General features: G+C 42.7%; 2 protein-coding genes across 2 annotated transcripts; both read right to left on the bottom strand.

Annotated features, from left to right (window-relative positions):
* Positions 1 to 13,316: 13,316 nt before the first annotated feature.
* On the bottom strand, positions 13,317 to 16,001 carry LOC108929393 (retinol dehydrogenase 14-like). The gene is made up of 2 exons (XM_018743894.2): positions 15,590 to 16,001; positions 13,317 to 14,450 (listed from the first exon to the last, which is right to left on the bottom strand). Exons 1-2 carry the CDS (start codon positions 15,941 to 15,943, stop codon positions 13,833 to 13,835), a joined length of 972 nt encoding a protein of 323 aa, XP_018599410.1. The 5' UTR covers positions 15,944 to 16,001; the 3' UTR covers positions 13,317 to 13,832.
* A 1,417-nt stretch (positions 16,002 to 17,418) lies between these two features.
* On the bottom strand, positions 17,419 to 22,513 carry LOC108929392 (cytosolic 5'-nucleotidase 1A-like). The gene is made up of 6 exons (XM_018743893.2): positions 22,056 to 22,513; positions 21,780 to 21,947; positions 20,862 to 20,991; positions 19,450 to 19,572; positions 18,969 to 19,153; positions 17,419 to 18,428 (listed from the first exon to the last, which is right to left on the bottom strand). Exons 1-6 carry the CDS (start codon positions 22,167 to 22,169, stop codon positions 18,063 to 18,065), a joined length of 1,086 nt encoding a protein of 361 aa, XP_018599409.1. The 5' UTR covers positions 22,170 to 22,513; the 3' UTR covers positions 17,419 to 18,062.
* Positions 22,514 to 23,207: the final 694 nt, after the last annotated feature.

Raw genomic sequence — 23,207 nt, forward strand, 5'->3', positions numbered from 1 at the left:
TAGGTGATAGTTTGAGGACCTCTTATTCCTTGCCTGTGTTGTTTATTTCCAGTTGATAACAGATGTTTGAGCTTGTGCAGCAGAGAAAACCAGTCAGAATTCCGGAATAACTCCCCCACAGTCCTCTGGCAAAAATAATGCTTAAAAGTCCTTACATATAAGCCCAAAATGGCATTGATAATCAAATAATCTTCTTTAGCATTTCATTAGAGATGGTTATCATAAGCCTACTAAGTCGAGAAACAAACAAAGCTTAATTTTTCATTTCTGTACATCTAAGATACATTTTTGTGTGTTTTCAGTAGTGATTTTGCAGAAATATAGTGTTGCATGACTTCACTATTTATTCTTTTATCACAATTGCATATCACAGAAACTGAACTAAATTAAATATAACTGGATTTATGATTAGAGTGTTTCTGGATTAAGTTTAAGATTGGCCATTGCAGTAATACAGTGAAGTACTGTATTTTTCTTTTGTCTCTAGATGTCTGCTACATCATTTGGACAGTACCATTTTTGGATATCGATTCTCTGATTGTCTATTCTGCCAAATGGAGAGCAGCATTTTTAAGTACGTCTGGCCCAGTGTTATAGGTTTACACACACTGGCATTAGGGAAGAATTAGATTATTTCAAAGAACAAAGGTTTGGCCTTTCCCCACAGCATCCTATTTTTGAAGAACAACAACATTTAATTATTATTTGGCACTGTAGCATGTCAAATTTGCCAGAAGGTTAAAACCCTTCATGAGTTTTCATTTTTAAAGCGACTGATGGAAAAAGTTATTGATTTCGTAATTTATTTTCTTCTACTGAACTCAAATGTCCTACCTTCATGGATCAATGGATGTTTCAGTGTGTATTTTTGAATTTTTGTGTTTTCCCAATATATTCCCCTTTCTGCAAGTTCCTCAGTACAGTACAAAAGTATAGCATTATTTAGACATTACATGTAAGACTACAAGGTCACACTGAGAGATGCTATTGTCAGTACATATTTGGGATGCACAAAATGTTTGCAAACAGTATAAAGTGCTATGACACAGCCTGTGTATTAAGTGGTAACTGCTTTACTGCTATGTCTTTGATCTCTTTAAGCTGATGTTCATAAGATGTCTGCAGGGTGCACTTGTACACCAAGTTCAAACTATTTTTGTACTAAAATTACATTCAAAAAAGCCGACTCAGGACACACATCGCCTGAAACCACTTGTCCTGAGTGGGGTCATGGCGAGCTAGAGCGTGACCCTGCGACACAGGGTGCAAAGCTGAGGGGGGAAGGGACACCCAGGACAGAACGTCAATCCGTTGCAAGACACCCCAGGCGGGGCTCAATCTCCAGACCTGCCACACAGCAGGCAGCGGCCAAACCCGCTGCGCCACTGTGCCCCCTGCCAGTTTAGGGCATTGCTGCTAAACCCCAGAGCCCTCAGACACATTACTAGGTGCCTATAGCCCTTCAGAGATCCTTATTGTCTCTATGACACTTTGACAAAATTAACAGAAAAGGAGGTAAAGGATGGGAAGGGTAATGTCACTCATCGTCACTGGTTGCAAGAACAAGGCTGGGGAGAAAGATCCTTAAGGTATGAGAAAATTAGTTGATGATGCCTGAGTAAGCCAGCTAGATGATTCTCTTTCTTTCAAAAATGAGTTTAATTCAAAATACACCAAAAGATTGGCAGTAGTAGATGTGACGTACTGTTTTGCTCCACTTGTTGTCTTGTGTGTTCTTCAGATGCTTTAGGGAATGGGGTGTGCATGTGTATGTGTATATGTATAAAGGACATGTACAACTGTTTCTGGCATGTGTGTTGCAGGTTGTGTTACTGTGATTCTGACCTTACTTTTATTCACTGATTGAAAACCTCAAGCTAAGGGTTAACAGCAGAATCCATGAAGGCAGCTCTTAGTGTAGTGGTTAGAGCTGCAGCCTTTGGCTGCAGAAATTGTACCCTTGAGCAAGGTACTTACTTAAAATTGCCAAGCTTTATGAATGGGTAAATAAGTGCAGCTTAAAAGCAGTTTAACATTGTAAGTTGCTTCGGAGAAAAGTGTTGTAAAAGAGCAAAGATACCACAATGTCTTTGCCTCTAGGAATCTGGAAATTGCTTCTTCCCTTTTCAAAATTATGCTCCATTTCAGTGGTGTGGTGGTGTTTGTTCCAGCAGATGATGGGCAGAGTGGTTGGCGTCACATGGGCTCATCTGTGCAGATTGAACACGGAACTAGCTGAAACCACTCATTAGGCTGTGGCTTGTGCCTCCTAGCAATGTCAATTAATAATGAGCTGGGTGTTGTTACTTTCCTGAAGTAGGGATTTTATACAATGTAAAACATGGGCAAGGTGCATGCTGTCAGAGTTTGTTATATTTTTCATTTAAGTTATATACCATTGGTTTTCTCTTAAATGCCATGCTTCATTGATTATGTGTCTTGCTTTGTCTTGTTGTTTATGTTGTCTTGTCTTTGTTGTTTATGTGAAGCAGAAGGAGAAAAGACTGAAAATCTATCTGGTGAGAATGCTGAACTTGAGAATGACCTTTGCTCATGTAGAATTTCCAAGTATTTATTTTTATTTTAAATGTTGTACAGAATGCTGTTGGTTTTTGTTTATAATTTTTAGAAGGTTAGAGCCTAATTATTTTGCTTTCCCACTAAGAATGATGTTTTAAGCACAAAAAAAATACGTGCAAGTATTGAATTGGAAGCATGTAGAGCTGAACTGAGCTTCTTAAAGTTTCCTCTAAGTATCAGAATCTTACAAATAGTTGTGCTACAGAAGAAGAAAAACTTTGGAAGAACAAACTTTGGATAAGTATGCACAATACCTATGTTGTGAACTTGATTAAGTGAAGCCAAAAATAGGAGACCAATCTTGATTGGACAGATTCCACAGTAGCCGGAGAGTGAGATCAGCCTCCCTCTGGGTAAATATATTGCTGACAGTTTTCCCCTTAATTCAGATGTAAGGACTGGCAAGGTATGGGCACCGAGAGTAAAACCTGACAGCGCTCTTTACAATATCACTTTGCTGCTGTTCACAACACAGCGATGGGGTTGAAACCATCTGGAGTGTCCCGTACTGATGAATGTTGATGACCGCGACGTGCCGGCACTTGCCGCAGTATCACTGACAACACTTGAGTGCGAACGGACAGCCACAGCGCAGCAGGAGGACCCGGTGGAAGGTCTCCATGAATATTTTCAACCTGCAGTCTTGACCTCATGCACTGAGCGTCCTTCATATCAAGGTCTTTATAAAGTGCTGTTGTTGCACTGCGCTAACCTTGACTGAGAAATTTTAATCGACTAACCGATTTTTCTTGTCTGTTGATGGTCGGGGTTAAGAGAAGCTGTAAGGAAATTTGTCTTCAGTGTCACAGGGGTCAAAATGTCTTTCTTTAGAAGAAGGTGGTAAATCTGCCTGCATGTTAGGGTGTAAGTACAGTATATCCATTATATACCCTTTGGTTATAAGTCTGCAGATAGAAGCATCATTCTTAGAAGCTGTTGGGGAAAAAAAAATCACTTTTATCTACAGTATGTCTGAGACAAAAAGATAAATCTGCCTCTAAATCCTGTTAATTTGGAACCAAAGGCTAACGTCTCTTTTGAAATCACACGTTCGTTGAAACCACTTGTCCCAAGCAGGGTCACAGCAAACCAGAGCCTAACCTGGGAAAACAGGGCACGAGGGACACACCCAGAACAGGACGCCAGTCTGCCACAAGGCACCCCAAGCAGGACACGAACCCCAGATCCACCAGAGAGCAGGATCCAGCCAAGCCTGCTCTGCCACTATGCTACCATGTCCCCTTCTTTTCAAATCTGTGTTTCTGTTCCCATAAGGTCAACCAGAGCTTTCTGACAAGTTTATCTTGCCATGAAGAAAACGAGGGAATGTCTATTAATTGACTGTACAGAGTTCAAAGAGTTCTATGTCCAAAACAAAAGGGATTAATTTGTGGTGTTCTTGACCTCGGCGGTAAAGGGATTCTTCATGCTGTGCTAGGGGAGCCAACAACCACTATGAAGATGAGTCCCTAAGAACTGCAACTGTGCATTATTTTCAAAAGAAATCACACAACGAGAAAAAAAAAAAAAAAATCAGTACATCCTGAGACATAAAACTAAGAAGAAGGTAAACTAAAACTCTATTGATCTAGGTAGACGTTGCAGGGTAAAAGGTCATGAGAATTTCAAATGTGGAATATATGCAGTGCTTCTTGTTTCCCTTATATCACCGCAAAATTATTTAATGAGAAGCAGTCTTTCTCATTTGACATAATAGCTGTGTAATGACCAAATCATGAGTTTATTAGAAAAAAGGAACTAGTGGAGATGCAAAAATAAGTGAACCCCAAGCTGCATAGTTAAACCAAATAGGCAAGTAGAATCAGGTGTGTAAGTCAGAATCAATTGTTCATTTTACATTTACATTTACATTTTACATTTCCATTTCATGTTTATTTTAATATTTAGGATTTAGATTTTATGAGTTTATTTTAATATACAAGAATAATGACCATCCCCACTGGGCTCATGTACTTTGAAGCAGCGGTGTGTTTAGTATATCACATTTAGGCTTATTAATACATTCACGCATACATACACATCAGTGTCAGACTTCACCTGTATTTAAACATGGTTATCAAATACAATCTGTCTAATGTATCAAAGAATGGGGGGTGCGGTGGCGCAGTGGGTTGGACCGGGTCCTGCTTTGTGGTGGGTCTGGGGTTCGAGTCCCTCTTGGGGTGCCTTGCGATGGACTGGCGTCCCGTCCTGCGTGTGTCCCCTCCCCCTCCGGCCTTACACCGTGTTGCCGGGTTCAGCTCCGGTTCCCCGTGACCCCGTATGAGACAAGCGGTTCAGAAAGTGTATGTGTGTCAAAGAAATGCGTTCAGTAACGTGCAGCCTTTTAAGATAGAAAGTCAGTGACATGACTTTGAAGGGCACTGATATAGAGGGTGCTGATGTTGAGATGTGAGGGAAATTAAGCCTTTTTCTGTATTGTTTCTAGTAGTTTATTGATCAATTTTCTCCACAGACAAGCAACACTGTGGAGTTGTGGAGATGAGTTGCTTCAAGTGCAGATCCATCCCACTTTCCGAACCCTGGACTGTATTCCGAGAAGCTTTTCGGGGAAGATTTCTGCTACTGCTTTTATGAGCAGAGTAGCCACAAGAGAGACTAATGTGAAGATGCAGTAAAACCAAACAGATCTGTAGCACATCCCCTCTCCACAGATGGCAGCCCCTCTGTCCCAGCAGTGGGTGTCCTCTCCTGCCCCTTGCCCAGATTGCCCCTGGGCCTGAACGGGGAGAGGAGAAGCCTGAGCTTATGGGCAACAGAGTTGTCCTTTCTATGTGCAGGTGTTCAATGTTGCTGTGATTTCAGGGCCGGTTGAGGAAAGATCCCTTTATATACACAGCTGTAAGGAAAACATGGCACGGTTTCTTGAGAATTTATCTTCTGTACTCATTAATCCAAGCACTTGTGTATTTTCCTCTAATATTTTTCAATCTGTCTTGGAAATAATGTCTGGTGTTTTCCAAAGCCAAAAACAAGAGACTCCATCCATCATCAAGAGCCTCTTGTCCCAACGAGCTGGAGCCTCACCCAGCAACACAGGGTGCAAGGTTGAAGGGGGAGGTGACACACCCAGGATGGGACACCAGTTCATTGCAAGGCACCCCAAGCAGGGCTCGAACCCCAGACCCGCCACACGGCAGGCATCGGCTGAACCCACCATGCGCCCCCCTTTAGCAGAAGACTCATTTGGGTACATTTGGCAAAACAGTATGTGTGTTACGAAATACTGTTTTCTTTGTTGAACAATTAAAAATCGTTTTAAAAATCAAAATGGCCTTACGCTTACAAAATACACAAGGACAGAACATGAACGTTCAGAACAGGGTCTGACAAGATATACAGTATTTTAGAGAGTTTTGTGCAAAGCCATCTTCATCAAAGTGACACAAAGTGCAAAAAAAAGTGCTGAAAATCCCATTTGGGCAGCAGCAAAGGTTAATGTTCAACGCTGACAGGCTATAAGGCAGACGGAAGTGAAAACATCAGTCTTGTTTATCCCTTTTTCTCCCTAGAAGCTGGGAAGTTCAGCTCTCATTCTGTCCAGTTCAAGCAAGAGCAGCAGAGAGGGAAAGCAGAGAACCGGTGAGGACATCGCCAATGAAGGCGGCCTTTGGGGCAATTAATCTCCGTTTCTTGGCTTTCCTGAAATTCCGCTTTCTTCCTGCAATAATTACAAATAATCAGAGCTGTAATCAGGGTTGTTAATCTTCTCCACTCATTTCTCTCCACACATTCTCATTTATAGGCTCTTCACTGAGATGTGCTGCATCACTGAAATTTTCCAAACATTGCTCATCATTCTCCTCAACAGTTAAAATGATTAGAATCAATGGGTATGAATTTTTTTATAAATTTCTGGTTCGTGCATTCCATACAGTATTCAATACACCACCACAGTATGTCTTAAATAACTGATGTTGCTCCAGCACCATGCCCATCCATCACATAACTGAGTTCATTCATTTCACGAAGTCACCCTGTTAGGCAAATTCCCATTGTGACAGGGTCAGATTACCATTATTTCTAATTGAAAAAAAAATAATTGTCATGATTCCAGCTCAGTGAGCAGAGCAATTATGATATATATTTTACATCCAATTTGGGTTTAGCAATGCCGCAACATCTGAGAACTTGTAGTGAAGATAAGAATAAGAATCGCATGTCTACCGCTATGTCTCTTTCTCCTAACGTAATGCACAAATTGTATTTTTGAGATGTACGTCGCTTTGGAGAAAAGCGTCTGCTAAATGAATACTTATAAATGTAGATGTAATGAGGCCCTGTGGTCTTTGAATAATATTGCCTGTCTCACTTGTACACTGTCAGTGCTTTTTCTTCTAATAAACCTGTTTAAAGTATTGTGATTTTGTGTTTCAATAAATTGTTCAATCAATAACATACAGCAGTTGGAAGAAGACCAGCGGCCAGTAGAAAATATTTTAAAACGAATTACAGCACTCATTTAGAAACACTTCTAATTTTCTGTGGAGTGAAGACGAGCTGAAAAAAAGGTTAGTTGAGTAAAAAAAACAGAATAAACTGCTAGGCTGATGTGAAATAGAACTAATTACGGCTGTTACTCTCAGTACGTTGAGCAGCAGGGCTACAAACGTCAAAGAATTTCTCAGATGGGTTTTCAGTCTTTTCGGCCAAGGGAGCAATGGGGCAAGAGACAGGGGACACAAGCACAGGGAAGGAGATTTTGAGGTTCATGAATTGAAAGACCTTGGAGGTCAGGCAGAAGCGTGTCATCCATCTCCTTGTGCGGCTGGGTGATGATGCGATGGGCCGACTCATCATAAAACAAATGACCAAAGTCTGGTTTTGCCCCCCAAAAATCACAGCCGGCTGTAAAAGTGCAGCACGGACAGTGTCCGAGTGCCGCCTCATGCACCGCAGTTCCACTGCAAATGAGAGGGGATTTATTGATTAATTAAGATTGCGTTACCTTGTGGGATTGTTGATGGAATTGGAGGCTGGGCCAATGAGGAAAATATGAGCTGACCTTGATGAAAAACATGACTGTTAAATGAACCTTAACATTTTAAAAGGACTATTGACTACAGTTTAATTCAGCTGCCTTATCGGTATCTTTGGACACGTCATTGCTTTATTCCTTACTGTCAGCAAAACCTTTTCCTAAACTTTGGCAGAATTTCATCGAATTTATCACAATGATACTATGATACATTATTTAAAGATAAAATGTTACCAGTTAAAAACAGATTTAGGAGTTCAGAGTAAAAGATACTGACATTCATGCATTTTAAACAAACATGAGGACAGTCACCCATCTGTCCAGTATCAATAACTGCTTGTCCAATGCAGGGTTGCGGAGGTATGGAGCCTATCCTAGAAGCAGCACACCCATCTATAGGCCTTTTAAATTCCATACCATTTATTCGTTTAGTTGATGCTTTTCTCCAAGGTGACTCAGAACTGCTGAGTGAGCTACCTACAATTACCTACCCATTTATATGGCTGGTTAATTTTACTGGAGTAATTTAGGGTAAGTGCGTTGCTACAGCTGGAGGCGGGAATCAGACCTGCAACCTTTGGATCTAAAAGCAACAGCTATAACCACTACGCTGCCTCTTAAACACATTCTTTCTGAATACCAGGTGTGGGAAGTGTCTGTGGGATTCTCACGCTGCCTTTATTTCTGTAGGAGCCTGTAAATATACAAGATCAGCCTGGATGCATTAATTACTTTATACGTACACAAGTCACAGCGCAATCTCACACACACACACACACATACGTATTCACTCTCACGCATACAAGCATTAAGGGCAGTTTGGAATCACCCCCTTCGCATTTGTACTGCGCGAGGAAAGTGGAGCACACAGAGGAACACTGAAGAAACCCGCGCAAAAATGGGTATGTTGTAAATGTTTGGAAAAATACAGTAAAAAGTCCATAAATGGAAAACAGCTGTGTGTGTGTCATCTTTGTGTGTTAGGGGTCTGAGAGAAGGGTCTGTCTTGAGTTAGAGATGGTCGAAGGCACTTTGGATAGCTTTACGGCACACGGCGGCTGCATTTATCAGCCGTACGGAAAGAATGCTGCAGCACGGAGGAGCGATGAACAGCATCGCTGCAGGGTTCATGTGGACCCCAGCAACACACATGCCTGGGAGGCCATTCTTTATCCTGGAAGGATGCTGTTTATATTTTACCACTTAAATGAAGGAGTCTCTTTAACACACGCACACACAAACAGAAACGCACACGCAAACATGTGCAGATATGTTTTCCCACAATGCATTGCGGAACAGCGGCTGACTCAGCAGCTAATGCTGGTGTTGGCAGGGCCCCGGAGACCGGAGCAGTATGAACCCATCATGATTTAAGTTGCTGCACTTGGCATTGGCATTTGGCTTCCCTCTGAGGTCTGGACATCAATAACTCTCAAAGTTAATCACACGAGTGCTTATTTTGCTATTCCATCATGCAGCAAAATGCAAGAACAATCCAGAAGGCATTAATGAGTGTCTGCCGTTCTTTATAACAGCAGTGCAAAATCAGCATTGTGCAATAAAGCTTTGACACTCTGAATTTTTTTGTTTAATCACATTTAGATGCTTTATGTATGCTTTGTGTATTTATTTTATTGTAAATTGCCACCAATTATGTACAGCTCATAAAGAATATGAAAACTTCGGGAGAAAATAATCCCTCTTTCATCAAATGGTTGTCCAGTTTATGGTCACAGTGGTGTGGAGCCTATCCCAGGAGCATAGGGTGTGAGACAAAGTATGCACTGGATGGAATTCCACACTTCCACTCTATCGGCATACTCACAGACTCTCAAACACCTTCACACAGTAAGGGCAATTTATAAAGACCAATTGAAAAGTCTGGATTGTATGAGGAAACCAGAGCACCTGGCGAAAACCCCGCAAACACATGGAGAACACGTGGAACTGGACTCAAATCCACACCTCCGTATAGAGTATCAGAACCGAGAGGCACCGGCTCAACCCATTGTGCCATCATGCTGCCCTCTCGATAAAAAGATACAGCAAATACAGATAACTTCCCCAATAACACACTTCGTGTTGCTTTTGCAAAATTTGTTCTTAGAACCTTATTGCGAATAATTGGAAGGAATGGGAAAAAACAAAATAATTTTAAAAAATGTTGTCACGAAGGGAGGGGGTATGGTGGCGCACTGACGCAGTGGGATTGACCGGGTCCTGCTCTCCAGTGGGTCTGGGGTTCGAGTCCTGCTTGGGGTGCCTTGCGACGGACTGGCGTCCCGTCCTGGGTGTGTCCCCTCTCCCCCCCAGCCCAATGCCCTGTGTTAACCAGGTTGGAGAAATACTGATTTGTTGATGGAAACCTTGACCCAGTCCCTTTCAGAACTGCTGAGTGAGAGCTGTGTATGAATAAGTGTCTCCTCCATGCAGAGGGGCCTTTAGACATGGTCAGTGCTATGTCTGTGTGAAATGGGCAGCTCTGCTTTCTCTCCAGTTCCTCTGCTGCTCTCACCGTGTACTACTACTATCATTGTCACTATCCGCCATGTGGCCAACACCTTTGCTCAAGGTGACTTACAATCTTAATCAACTTTGCAAAGATCTACCCATTTCTACAGGAGGATTATCTTACAGTATCAATTCAGGATAAGAGCCTTGATCAAGGGAACCGCAGCAGGAGGTCATTCAGACTTCGAACTGTAAGGCAATCGCCTTAACCACAATGCCACCAGCTGCATTGTTCATAAAACAAAAACTCTATTGTTTATTCCTCTAGGGCCTGGGTTACTGATAATGATACACACTACATCCTCCCAGGAACCACCCTGTCCTTTTTGTATTAAACCAAATTCCAACATCCATCAGCACTGAAGTTGAGAGAGCAGCGGGTGGTGAACTAATGTCCCTCTCAGAGGAATGGGACACCGGGGTACGAGATATTTCACACGGCGACAGACGCACGTATCAGTTTACGACCCATTAATTCGGGAGGAGGGCAGCCCCCGCATCCTCGGCCCTCATAAATTTCATGACGATAAGGCTACCCCCACCAAAAAAAGATAAGAGTGCAGCTACTCTTCTTGGTTTAACCCTTTCTACACCCCATTTGTACTCACGCACAAGGGGCAAAATCCAGCCCCGGGGGAAACGACCCCCGAATCCCTGCGGCCAGGAGATGAAGAGAACACCAGAGCGTGGAGGTGTCGAACACTCTGTATGGCGCAGGAGGAGCTCAAGTGAGCCGTCTCCAACGAGGCTCCACTTCTGTTCAAGTCGCGACAAGTAGACCAAGACGGGGAAGGATTGTTTTCATTCTAGAACGCTCTAGCTTCCACCACTTTCTGCGCCAGCCCTCTAGAAACTCCACAGCAGCAGGGACTCAATAAAGTCGATTACTCTTTCAGCTTTTTAATAAGTACGGTCTCATTTTCTTAGTGCTGAATGTTGTTTTTTGCGTACTTTCGCTGCAGCAGCCTATTAGTCAGGAGGATTAGAAATCAATAGCTAGACTGCGTATTCAATTAAGGAATTGATGTGAACCTCAAAAGCACTCACATGACCTAGTGCTGTAGAACACAAGCGATGCAGTAGATGCTTGTTTCAAACACAGAAGAACACTGTGTGTGCTTTGTCACTGCTTGCTTAAGGGTACACTCTGGTACCCAGGGTGTGTGGGTCTGCATTCTAGGTGTGAAAGCGGCATACCGGAGTATTCACACACACACACACACACTAGCTGAAGTCGCTTGTATCAAGCAGGGTCAAGGCAAGCCAGAGCCTAAACCGGCAACACAGGGTGCAAGGCTGGAGGGGACACACCCTGGACGGGATGCCAGTCCGTCACAAGGCGCCCCAAGCAGGACTCAAACCCCAGACCCACCAGAGAGCAGGACACAGCCAAGCCTGCTGTGCCACCGCATCCCCGTCATACTGGAGTAACGCTGCAAAAACTCCATCTTCAGATTGCATTCCATGTGCAATCCATTAAAGTTTTTGGATAAATTAAAGGATTTACAGTAATGATGAGGAGACTTCTTGAAAATCCTGGGCTGGAAAAGAAAACTGGGACTAATTATGACTGGAGGATTTCACTCTCCAGTGATCCAGAGCCTATCCTGGAAGCACAGAGCACCAGGATGGTCAAGGGTACATCCAGGACCGGACGCCAGTCCATTGCAGGACAGCCACACACACACACACACACACACATACATACAGAGTCATACACCAAGGGCAGTTTAGAGTTACCTGATAACAGGTTGTATAGACTGAAGTTTGTCAAACTGTACTCAACTGGATTAAAGGCAATAAACCATTAACAAGTAAGTAACTTTTTACTATAATTACAAAGAGCATGGGGGCCCGACAATCATTAGCAACTGGTTATTTCAGCTTGGAAGCGTTCACATTCTGAACAATGTACCGGTGATGATGAGAGGATACGGTGCCCCCCAGAACATTCATCACCTTTATTCTAGACACGTTTTCCTCGTCTCTTCAAATTAACAGTGCGTGCCAACCCCCAGCCGTAGGAAGAGACTGAAATCTCATTGCTGCAGGGCATTCCAGGTGCAAATTTTTACTGTCAAATTGCTTTTGTTTGTGATTTGTGTAGTGTCAGAAGAAATGGATTTGTTCCCATAATCAGTGATGCCTTTGTCAATGTGCAGCTACAATTTGGGACAAGCCGTTTCAGACAATGCGTGTGTGAGTCACAGAACGCATTTCCCTAAGAAGAGCTGCCGCCTTTTGGTGGATTCTTGCAATAACACTTTTCATTTGGATCTTCAAAACTATTCATTGTCTTTTTCTTTAACAAAACGAAAGCTTTCCTCTTACTTTCATCAGTGTTACTGTATATTTTTGTGTGTTCTCTCCAGCACACAGACCCAAGTTAAAAAGAAGGGGTACATGAGTCCTGCTTCATCATGAGTTCACATACCAGTTCTCCTGGATGATTATAATAATTACTGTATTTCACCGGGGGGTGCAGTGGTGCAGTGGGTTGGACCTGGTCTTGCTCTCCGGGTGGTCTGGGGTTCGGGTCCCGCTTGGGGTGCCTTGCGGCAGGCTGTCCCCCGTCCTGAGTGTATCCCCTTCCCCTCCAGCCTTATGTCTTGTGTTGCCGGGTTAGGCTCTGGCTCCCCATGACCCCGTATGGGACAAGCAGTTCAGACAGTGTGTGTGTGTGTGTGTGTGTGTGTGACCAGCATTGCTGTGGAAACATGGTGCTTAGAGAATGTTTAGTTTAGGGGACACTTCTATGAAGCAACATCAACTAGGAGCTAACACCTTTGTCTAGGGTGACTTGAATTAATACTATCAATCCCAACAAATATTCCTGTATTTATACATCAGAGAGATGTAACACACACTCACTCAGTCGCACAAACACACTAAGGGCAATTTAGAGTCACCAGTTCACCTGAAACACGTGTCTCAGGGAAGCAGCTGGAGCACCTTAAGGAAACCTACAAGAGAACAGGGAGAACATGCCCAATCCACATAGTCTGAGTAGAGTTTAAACACATGTCCAAGTGCAAAGCCATTAGAAAAGGTGCATAAAAAAGGGAACTCCTTAAAAACCGCTGCAATGTTTCCCTCCACCTATTGCCGAAATCACTTGTGTGTGTCACAAAAAGCAAGAGTAAAACAGCACAAAAAAGACAGACAAATCACTGACAATCACTTTCATCAAAAAAAATTCTCGAAACACATTTTATTTTTACAGTGTATTGTCCTCCTCCAATTGATAAGTAAGGCAAAACCAAATAAAAGCACACTTTAGACACAGCTGAGCTGTGTACGCACCTGTTTAAGGAGGTCCGGAATATGTAAGCACACAATACATGTCCTCAAATGTACATTTCTTTTTATCATTATGTGAAGGTTTACACCATCCTTCTGTAGCAGTAAGCAGGACACGTACGACTGTCACCTATGTGTCAATATATATACATACACAGCACAGTTCACCAAATATCACACCATTTAATATGAATTGTGAAGTGGATCAGTTCTTGGGAAACCTCTTTCTAATTAGATAAATAATCTCTTTCTATTTAGATAAATGTCTTACATTCAGTTGACAGTGTTTTAAATGAGGATGAAAACACAGTACACTCCAGGTGTATGTAGCAGCAGAGTGAAATCACAAATTTAAATGTCACCTGCGGTGAGTCAAACGACAGCAGGTTCTCTCCACTCGTGTGTAATGCTGGAGTCTCTATGGTCTCGCACAGCATCCGTCTCAGTTTGACAGACCCACCATGACGGTGCTGATGTCCCAGAGTCTCCTGGCCGTCTGGTCATCGGTGGCCTTTGGCAACAGCTCCTCTTCTTGACACTTGGCGAAGCACTTGCCCTGGATGCCCTCCACATCTGGAGAGCAGGCCAGGTAGATGGGGGTCTGCGCCCCCTCCAGAGGGCTCTTGAAGAATGCCCAGGAGACAAGGTGGAAGAGGGGCCTGGCCAGGAGAGGGATGCGGACGTGGCGCCCGAGCTTGGTCCGCACGATCCCTGGCGTGAGGGCATTGGCGGTAACCCCCGAATCGGCGAGCCGCCCGGACAGCTCGTGCGTGAACAGCAGGTTGGCCAGCTTGCTCTGGCTGTAGCAGAAGGCTTTGTTGTAGCTCCGCTCGCTGTTGAGGTCGTCGAAGTTGATGTGACCGTACTTGTAGAGCTTAGAGGAGACGATGACGATGCGGCTAGGGGAAGACTTCTTCAGATGGTCCAGCAAGAGGTTAGTGAGGAGGAAGTGCCCCAGGTGATTGACCCCAAACTGCATCTCGAAGCCCTCCTCTGTCTTGGTGTAGGGGCACTGGTAGATGCCTGCGTTGTTGATGAGCACATCAACTCTGGGTTCTTCCTGTTCCGGAAAATAAACGAAAAGGTGAGTCAACTGACATGTACAAGGTCAGCCCCAAAGATTATTTCTTACCAGGACGTTTTGGATACTTTTCTCTATATAAGAGGTTCCATGATGGCAACCATATAATAGGATCCCTTAGTCTCTACCGGCTGTGGCCCACACACTGCTTTTCATGTGATCACTCATAAAGACATCATGAATTCAGAGATTCTTTGTTGAGTAACACAGAAAAGCAAAACTAAGGTCATGTATTTATTCAGTTGTCATCACCAGAGCACTGATACATATTCCTTCAAAACCACTTAACAGGTGACCTACTGATGTGACATCTGGGTCACTATTTTGTATCAGTACATTAAATCAAGCCTACCAGTTGTTAATTAGGCTTCTAAATATCATACAGTATATAAAATGATTGAGAATGCCATTACAAGGATTAGAGAAATACACAAATATGTCCACACACACACACACAGAAACTGCTTTTCCCCATTTGGGGTTACAGCGAGCTGGAGCCTAGCCCAGCAACACAGGGTGCAAGGCTGGAGGGGGAGGGGACACACCCAGGACGGGATGCCAGTGTGTTGCAAGGCACCCCAAGTGGGACTCGAACCCCAGACCCATCAGTGAGAAGGCACAGGCCAAACCAACTGCACCCCCTAATATATCCAGTGTAACTGAATAACTGGCACCTTTGTTGACCCAATGTCCACCTTTAACACAGGGCAGAGTAGGAGTGATAGGGGTTACACAATGTTGCTAATACACAGACTATTATACTGGTTAAAAAAAAAAAAAAAAAAAAAAAACGTTTTCTTGCTGGCTTTGTGAAGCGGGTCACCGATTTACTGATACTGAAATATCTATTGAGGGCAGCAGAGCAGGGGCTGGGATTCAAACCAGCAACCTCCTGGTTTCAAGGCAACAGCTCTCGCCACTAGGCGGCGTACTGCCAACAACAGTATTTCTTCGCGATAAACGAGAGTAAAAATACTGAAGGTGTCGTCAGCAAAGAATTTACACTGAACTCAGATGTCTCCCCATGAGCGGAGCGGGTTTGATACATTGTTGCCAAACTCCCTGCACGTGTGTCATTTATTTCAGCGAGTCTGTGCAGATAGTAGAAGAGAAGGTACCCGTATGATCTCCTGGCAGAACGAGCGCACGGAGGTGAGGGAAGCCAGGTCCAGCTCTTTGACCACCAGCTCGCCCTGGTCCGGCCCCGCCTCCTGCCTCATCTCGCGGGCCGCCTCTTCGGCGCTCTGCCGGTCCCGACAGGCCATGACGACCCGTGCTTGGAGCTTGAGCAGTTCGGCCGCCGTGGCCCTGCCGATGCCGCTGTTCGCGCCAGTGATGATCACCGTCTTTCCGCGCATCATCCCGGTCGGATGACGCACTATCTTCACGGACGACCGTCTCGAAAATAATCTCCGAGCGATAAGGATCACTCCACCGCCGAGTACAGCGGCCAAAATAACGGCGGCAGACATCTGGTCTTCTGTCACAAAAACAGAAAATGACAGGGTCGTATCGTAGAAACTACAATACCTAGAAGCCTCGGCGTTATTCTGACTGTCTAACCAATAGTGTTTGTACAATTTGCAGCGTCCTCTCAAGAAAACTACAACACCCATAAGCCTCGACGCCGTTCTAACAGTTCGTGTAATATGTAGTATCATAATGGAAAAACTACACCACCCAGCGTCCCCGGTTTTGGGTTGACGCGAAATCAACTGTTTCCACAGTACATGAAATTGGTAAAAATGTTTATTGTATTTCAATGCAGTTCTGTTTCTTTTCTGCAATAAAAAAATGAAATGCGTAAAAATAAAAACAAATGTAGTGAAATATTTATACTCGTTATGTTATACTCCGTCTTATTGTAATATTCATTGAATCATTGTATTTCTAATTAATTTCGAAGAAAATATGGTTCTATGGGAATTTTTTATATCGTCTCACTACTTCAAGTTCAAGACTTCAGTCCACTCGTGTCATAAAATGTTTACCTATTTGTTCACTTGCTAATTTATTGACGTATCTGTTTGGTTACTTTACGTGTCTGTGTGCATTATAATACATTATGCTCCTGCAACCAAACAATTTTCTCTCGGATGAAGTTTCGTTTTCGTTCATATTTCAATTGCATGAAGTACCTCAGATTTATTTACCATGTGCACTGCAATGTGTTACAGTAAAATTAAGGCAGCATTCGTGAGTGGTGCAGTTACACAGTAAATATAAAATTCAGCAGAAAATTATCTGGCTGCATATCATGTATAACACACAAACTGTAAAATGTTAAAACAGTAAAAACTTTGCATTCTGACACAAAACACACAGAAGGCAAAATGCAATATAAATATGTTTGCACTAAATTGTAAAGTCCAAGAAAAGGTTTCCACAGTGTCCAGTATCTTGAGTAAGTCAAGGACAAACCCAAAAGAACATTCTATTATAAACAATGACTGTAAACAGGTCCTATGAAAATATTGCATTTGATCTCTAAAGTTTTAATGATTCAAGAGGTATTTTGACAGACTATTTCATATGGTTGACTAAAGGCCTCTCACATGTAACTAGTGTTAAGAACCTTGAGAAATGCGGCATTTCAAAATAAGGCAGCATTGAGACATTCAGTTTCGTCATCATGAGCCTTTACATGATGAGATGAACTAAAGAGCATGTGAAACATTCAGTAAATTTAGAAAAGTTCTTTCTTTGGTAACCCTGCTTTGTATTTTTTTTTAAAAGCAGTTTAATATAAAGCGACATCTAGAGCTGCTATAGATACAAACTGATTCAAAGACTACAGGTAAATGTAAACAAGTGCATCTGTGGTAAACATACAGTATAACTATAATCCATTTGTGTTGCCTTAAATGATTGTGTCTGCCCAGAAAATAGTTGAGTTTCTCTATAACATTAAAAATGATAGAAAACCTTTAGCAAAAAAAAAAAAAAAAGTTCATATTGTAGTCTAAAACATTTAACCAACCCTAATTTCAAGCAGATAACCATACAGTCTAACATATGTAAACAACTAGTAATTATGTTTCAAAGATAACAAATGGAGTCTCTGTTTTGACATTACCTTCTTTAAGTTACTTACTTGAACAGACATGTGTGGAATGTATTCTCACTTTAAAAGACTACAAGTTATCAAAACATTAAATTGTGCTGATGTTCAAGATCCATTGTGTGAATCCTGAGAATGAAAACAAAATAACTTTCAATATCTCATGAAAAATCCATTGGAATAGTTACACCATAGCTGGTAAACTTAAAAACACTGATATGCACAGGCGAAGCCTTACATAAGCTAGTGTTATAGTCACAATTTAAGACAATCCTTAACACTTCAATACTTTTAAAATTTTATCATTTTGTTTGTCTACCGGACTATAAAACAATCTTTGTTTCTCTTCTGGTGAAACCAACATTTTCAATTGGAGTATCTCTTACCTATCCCATAACTCAAATTAATATTTTGGAGTTGGAAAAAAAGACAAAAGAACTCTAGACCAAAACCAGATACATATGCACTAAAATATATGCAAATGGTACAATGGCTAATACCAGCCTCTTGTGTCACTATGCCCTAACATGTTATTGTTTCTGGGGGTTCTCCTCAATGAGTTTCCCCCTGTTATATTTCTGTCCTATCCCATATGGTACGTGTGCAGAGATAGTCCCCAGCTCCATGGCTCCTTCGATGTGGAACATCTGATCATCAAAAAATATGTGCGGACGAATCTTCTGCAGAAGCGGACCCTTAGGGGCGCCGGCCAGGAAAAGGGCTTCGTCAATCTCCAGCCCCCAGCTCCTCAATGTCTTCAGGACTCGAGCTCCAGAGCTCGCTGCACTGCGGGCCGTGACCAAGTAGGTTCGAATGGGGCAATTGAGCCGTTCATTCTTGGCATAGAACTTGCGCTGAAGTTTTCCCAGTGCTTCCAGGAAGCACTTCAGTGGACCCTGCAAATGAACAGGACATAGTCTATAAATTCTCAGGTCAAAAATGCCTAATGGTGCATAGAAAAAACCACCACACCCTTTAGTATGAACAACTTTGAGAAAATCTATAGCCATCTCAGATTTTTTTTTTTTTTTTTTTTTAACCAATGCATCCATTATACATAAACATTGTTAAATATAATGATTACTATTTGTTAAGTTGCTCTGGTTGAAAAGCATCAGCAAGAGAAATAAATGTAATGAAAGTAAACTTGCTGGCCCATAGATAATATAAAAGATATATTCATGGCTTTAATTTAAAGCACTTATTTTTAAATAGATTAATATTTAATATTTTCCTGGCCATATTCAGGTTAAGTACCCTGCCTAATACACTTATTCATTCATTGACAGCAACTGCCTGTCCGCTGCAGGGTTGTAGTAGTCCAGAGCAATTAATTATCTTGGAAACATGAGGCGTGAAGCAGGGTACACCCTGGACAGGAAGCCAGACCATCACAAGTGTATTATATTAATTTGTGTTTTATGTACAGAAATCACCTGAGCCAGTGGCTTGTTCTCAAACCGTTTCTCATGTTCAAAGAACGTGTCCAGGCCATGCTGCTTCACAATGATCTCAGACTCATCAGAGAAAAGCACAGCATCACCATCAAAGGCCACACGCAACTGGGTGTCACTCAGCTCCACCTCCATGTCAGGAGTGAACATGATGGCTGCTGCAATGCCTGGTGACAATTCAACTCCATTTATATCACAGTGCATTGAGTAACAACTATTCCACTACACTAATGACACTTTGCAAGTAAACTTCATACACATCTAAGAGTTCTACAGCATCACTTCTTACTCTCTGTGACAAGATGTCAAAAGTATGAAGGGCTTGTGCTTAAGACAACAGTAACAAAGCTACTATCAATACAAATGTAACTGCCAATACCATTCCTTCTATTAATGTTAAGCACCATGGTCAGCGTAAAGCTCTGTTTACTAACCCTTTAAAGCAATGAAAATTTTCACCAACCTTCTCCAATGGCCTCTTGGACTTTTTTAGAATCCTTTGAGAGGTAGAGGTTTGTCATGTATGCCTTCAGGTATCCAATCGGGCTTTTACCACCCGTCATGCAGAATCTCTCAATCGTTAAGTCTAAGAAGAGAGAGTTACAAAATGAAGCTATGTGATAGTTAAATGGCAACATATCAATATAGCAACAGTTTAATTTGTTTGGCAGTATGTGACTGATTATCACTCTGTCAAATCACTGTACTCTATAATCTTTCCATGTATTCTTTGATTATACCTCTGTTACATACAGAAAAATATAATATATGCTGTGTATGGTACACTCACTAATTTTACTGAAGCACCAAGTAGAGTAGTGACTAGAGCCACTACCTTTCATTTGAAACCTCCCATGACAGTACCCTTGAATAGAGTACTTACCCAGAACTGCTACAGTAAAAATTAGAGCTGTATACACTGGTAAATCACTGTAAGTACCTTATTGTCCAAAACTCACACTGCAAATCACTTTGGAGAAAAGCATCAGCTAAATGACTAAATAAGTGACCTACTGTATGGCCTAAACATATACAGTACTGGGTGTTAACATGCTTCTCACACTTGTTGATGCTGCTGTAGTTGTCAACACGGTAAAAAAAAAATACAATGCAGTCACATCTCATGCACATGTAACTGGTAAAAAGATGTAAAAAGAGTGGAAAGGGGGAAAGCATAGCACTATTGCATCAGAACCGTTTTGGGTAAACTGGTCTTTTACTGTAATTGCTCATAAAATATCATTTGTTTCATAAATATGTATTAGTGTTCATTTGTCTAAGCTCAAGTGCATAGCAACATATCCCGTAACTTTTTACAAGTAGTCCTCAAATTACAACACCTGTGACATATCAACCCTCACTTACGACAGGTGTCCCATTAACCGTATTATATTGAGTAGCACTGTTTGGGTTTAATATGTAAAGTCTATCTGCTATAAAACAACACTGCCATACGTAACCATACGTAATTGTGGGGGTCTGTGTCAATTTTGGGGTGTCTAGCAGGAATGCCTTTTGTTTACAAAACTTTGTGATTCGCTTCAAGTTACTTTCCATTTAAAATAACTAGCAAATTAAAAAATATGCTGGTGCTGAAAAATGCAAAAGACAATAGGTTTAGAAATGAAGGTGAAAAAATATTTCCATGCTGCACTATTTAATACTGCAAATATTCTTTTACCATGAGTACTGTGCGAAATCAGTGAAACAAATATACCAAAGTTCATAGCATTCACGCATGTTAACTTACAACAAAGTCGACTTGTGTCAACCGTCGTAAATTAAGATCCGCCTTATATGGTTGGACTGGTTACACCTGGTTGATTTTTGGTGCTGTCACTCCACTGTGTGGAAGAGGAGAAGTGCCACACCCACCATAATGGTTGATGCTGTTGATGAGTCGGACCCCGACCTGTGCGTGGTTGTTGGTCATGAGGACGATGTCGAAGAGCTCCTCGCTGTCGGGGTAGAGCGCGCGCAGCCTGGCGTTCACTGACATCACGGCCTGTGGATGTGGTCGGCAGAAGGCAAATCAGGCACACAGTGTAGCCACACACCCAGAGAAAGGTAACACACCCTTTACCTCGGAGCCAAAAGCCAATAGCTACACACTCGCAGGCTCTCAGTGTGATAGGGATGCTTTGCCAGAAATAGGTGCTGAGCTGGGAACTGCAGAGGTCCAGGAAGTGAATTGGGATTACAGTACTGACACTAACACTTCCTTTTCACACAGTGGCCCCTGTGCTCTTGAAAGTGACATGCCTGTGCAAAAAAAAAAAAAAAAAAAAAAAAAAGAAAAAAAAAAGGGCAGTACGGTGGCACAGCGAGTAGCGCTGCTGTCTCATAGTGCCTGGGTGGTGTGAGAGTACGTGGGTTCGATCCCTGCTCAGTCTGTGTGGAGTTTGCATGTTCTCCCTGTGTCTGCATGGGTTTCCACCAGGTACTCTGGTTTCCTCCCACAGTCCAAACACATACTGTTCAGGTTCCCCCATAGTGTGTGTGTGTGTTCCACTGATGTATGGATGAGTGACCCATTGTAAGTAGTGTATGTAGCAGTGTAAGTCACCTTGGTGAATAAGCCTAAGGTGTGTGGGCTGGTAACACTACATAGAGTTCATTGGAAGTCGCTTTGAAATGCGTCTGCTAAATAAATGTAAAAATGTAAAACACCACTTCCGTGTCGAACCGCACGTACACGCAAACCCAAGGAAGAAGGGAGCAAAAGGTGCCTAGCCTAGGGCCACTCACTCGCGGACACACCCACACCCCTGGAAGGAATGCGCGCCGCCGCACCTTAACGAAGGGGAACGCGGCCCCGGGTTTGAGCGGCTCGTCCTCGTGCTCCTGCTGGTGCGCCACGTACTTCTCGAGGCCCTGCTGCTTGAAGATCTTCCGCTCGCTCGTCATGTCGAAGAGCGTGCGCGAGGACACGGCGATGGTGACGGCGTAGCGGGGCTTCGGCTGCGCGCGAACACGCGGAAAACAGAAGGAGACGTATTAAGCACCTGTTTGTCTGTCGCAAGTTGTACGCACGGGTCTGAGAACCGGAGGCGCGAAGGAGGAACTCACAGGTCTGGGTTTTTTGGACTTCAAGCTGTCAAAGAACGCCTTGGCCTCAGCCCAGTCCTTCTCCTCCTCCCCCTTCAGCTCCCCCGCGCTCTCGGCCTCCTTCATGTCGCTCATTGTCCGGCTTCCCTCGGCAAACTCCTGTCCCGCGCACGGCTGGCAGCTCTGCCCTCAGTTCTTAAGGAAATATGGGGATCCCTCCTCCGCATCGCCTACAGGGCGTTTCTTTCAACCCATGATTTCCGGGTTCAGTGTTGCTGTTGGCTCGCGCCGGGCGGAACTCCGCGAACAGCCCCTCTCATCTCCTTCAACTTCCTTATATATTTAACTCATCTTTAATTTGCCCCAAATTATTAAAATGAATGTAAAGTTCTTTTTTAGAATCATGGCAGATTTAAGACGCAGCTCCTTTGTTAGTTGCACTGTTTTGATTGTGGCCTTAGAAGTGTAGTGTTGCGTCCACTTACTGTTAAAGGGTCCTGGGGTTATTTTCTGTCGGGTGTCAAAATTGATGATCGCGTTATTATGTGTGTTGAGGTTCAGAATTTGTCAATTATTGTCGTGCGGGTACTCTAGGGTACCTCTCGATTTTTTAATGTAATTGTTATGATTAGTTTGGCAGAGTTTTGTTTACGGATTAGTGTTCTGTGATTGTATTTTTTCTAATTTCGTGTTTCGTTTGAAAAATATTCATGTAATTCATTTAATAAATTATGTGTTGAGAAAAAATTTAAAAAAGACAAAAGAATACTAATGTATATTTCCAGTCCGTTCAGAAAAATAATGTGAAGTATGTTTCCGTTTTTCTATTGTACTATTGTACAGGTATTAGGGTTTCACTTTGACCGTTTTTATCGACATCACCAAATACTATATAGCATAACACTGTGTTTTAATTTAGAGTGACACATTTTCCATGCACTCATTCACTATAGTCTACCTCTTGACGAAGCCAGGGTGCTCCGGACCATATTCTGGAAGCACAGGTCGAAAGACTAGTGAGCGTACACCTGGGCGGGATATTCCGCCGCAGACTAATACATTTCCCAGTTGCGTATTAATTTCTTATTTCTTATTAATACACATTTGCCTGGCTGTACATAATAAATGAAATACTTATTCTGAAGCTATTGTTATTGTTTGTTATAATTCCAT

This window comes from Scleropages formosus, chromosome 1, assembly GCF_900964775.1.
Source record: "Scleropages formosus chromosome 1, fSclFor1.1, whole genome shotgun sequence".
Taxonomy (NCBI): domain Eukaryota; kingdom Metazoa; phylum Chordata; class Actinopteri; order Osteoglossiformes; family Osteoglossidae; genus Scleropages; species Scleropages formosus.

Excerpts from the sequence above, each read along its gene's own strand:
- LOC108929392 (XM_018743893.2), bottom strand. The coding sequence starts at position 22,169 with ATGAGCGACATGAAGGAGGCCGAGAGCGCGGGGGAGCTGAAGGGGGAG. Across the intron at positions 21,948-22,055 it reads AGTCCAAAAAACCCAGACCT|CCGAAGCCCCGCTACGCCGT; the intron begins GTGAGTTCCTCC and ends GTTCGCGCGCAG. Across the intron at positions 19,573-20,861 it reads CAACAGCATCAACCATTATG|ACTTAACGATTGAGAGATTC; the intron begins GTGGGTGTGGCA and ends CTCTCTTCTTAG.
- LOC108929393 (XM_018743894.2), bottom strand. The coding sequence starts at position 15,943 with ATGTCTGCCGCCGTTATTTTGGCCGCTGTACTCGGCGGTGGAGTGATC. Across the intron at positions 14,451-15,589 it reads TCTGCCAGGAGATCATACGG|GAAGAACCCAGAGTTGATGT; the intron begins GTACCTTCTCTT and ends TTTCCGGAACAG.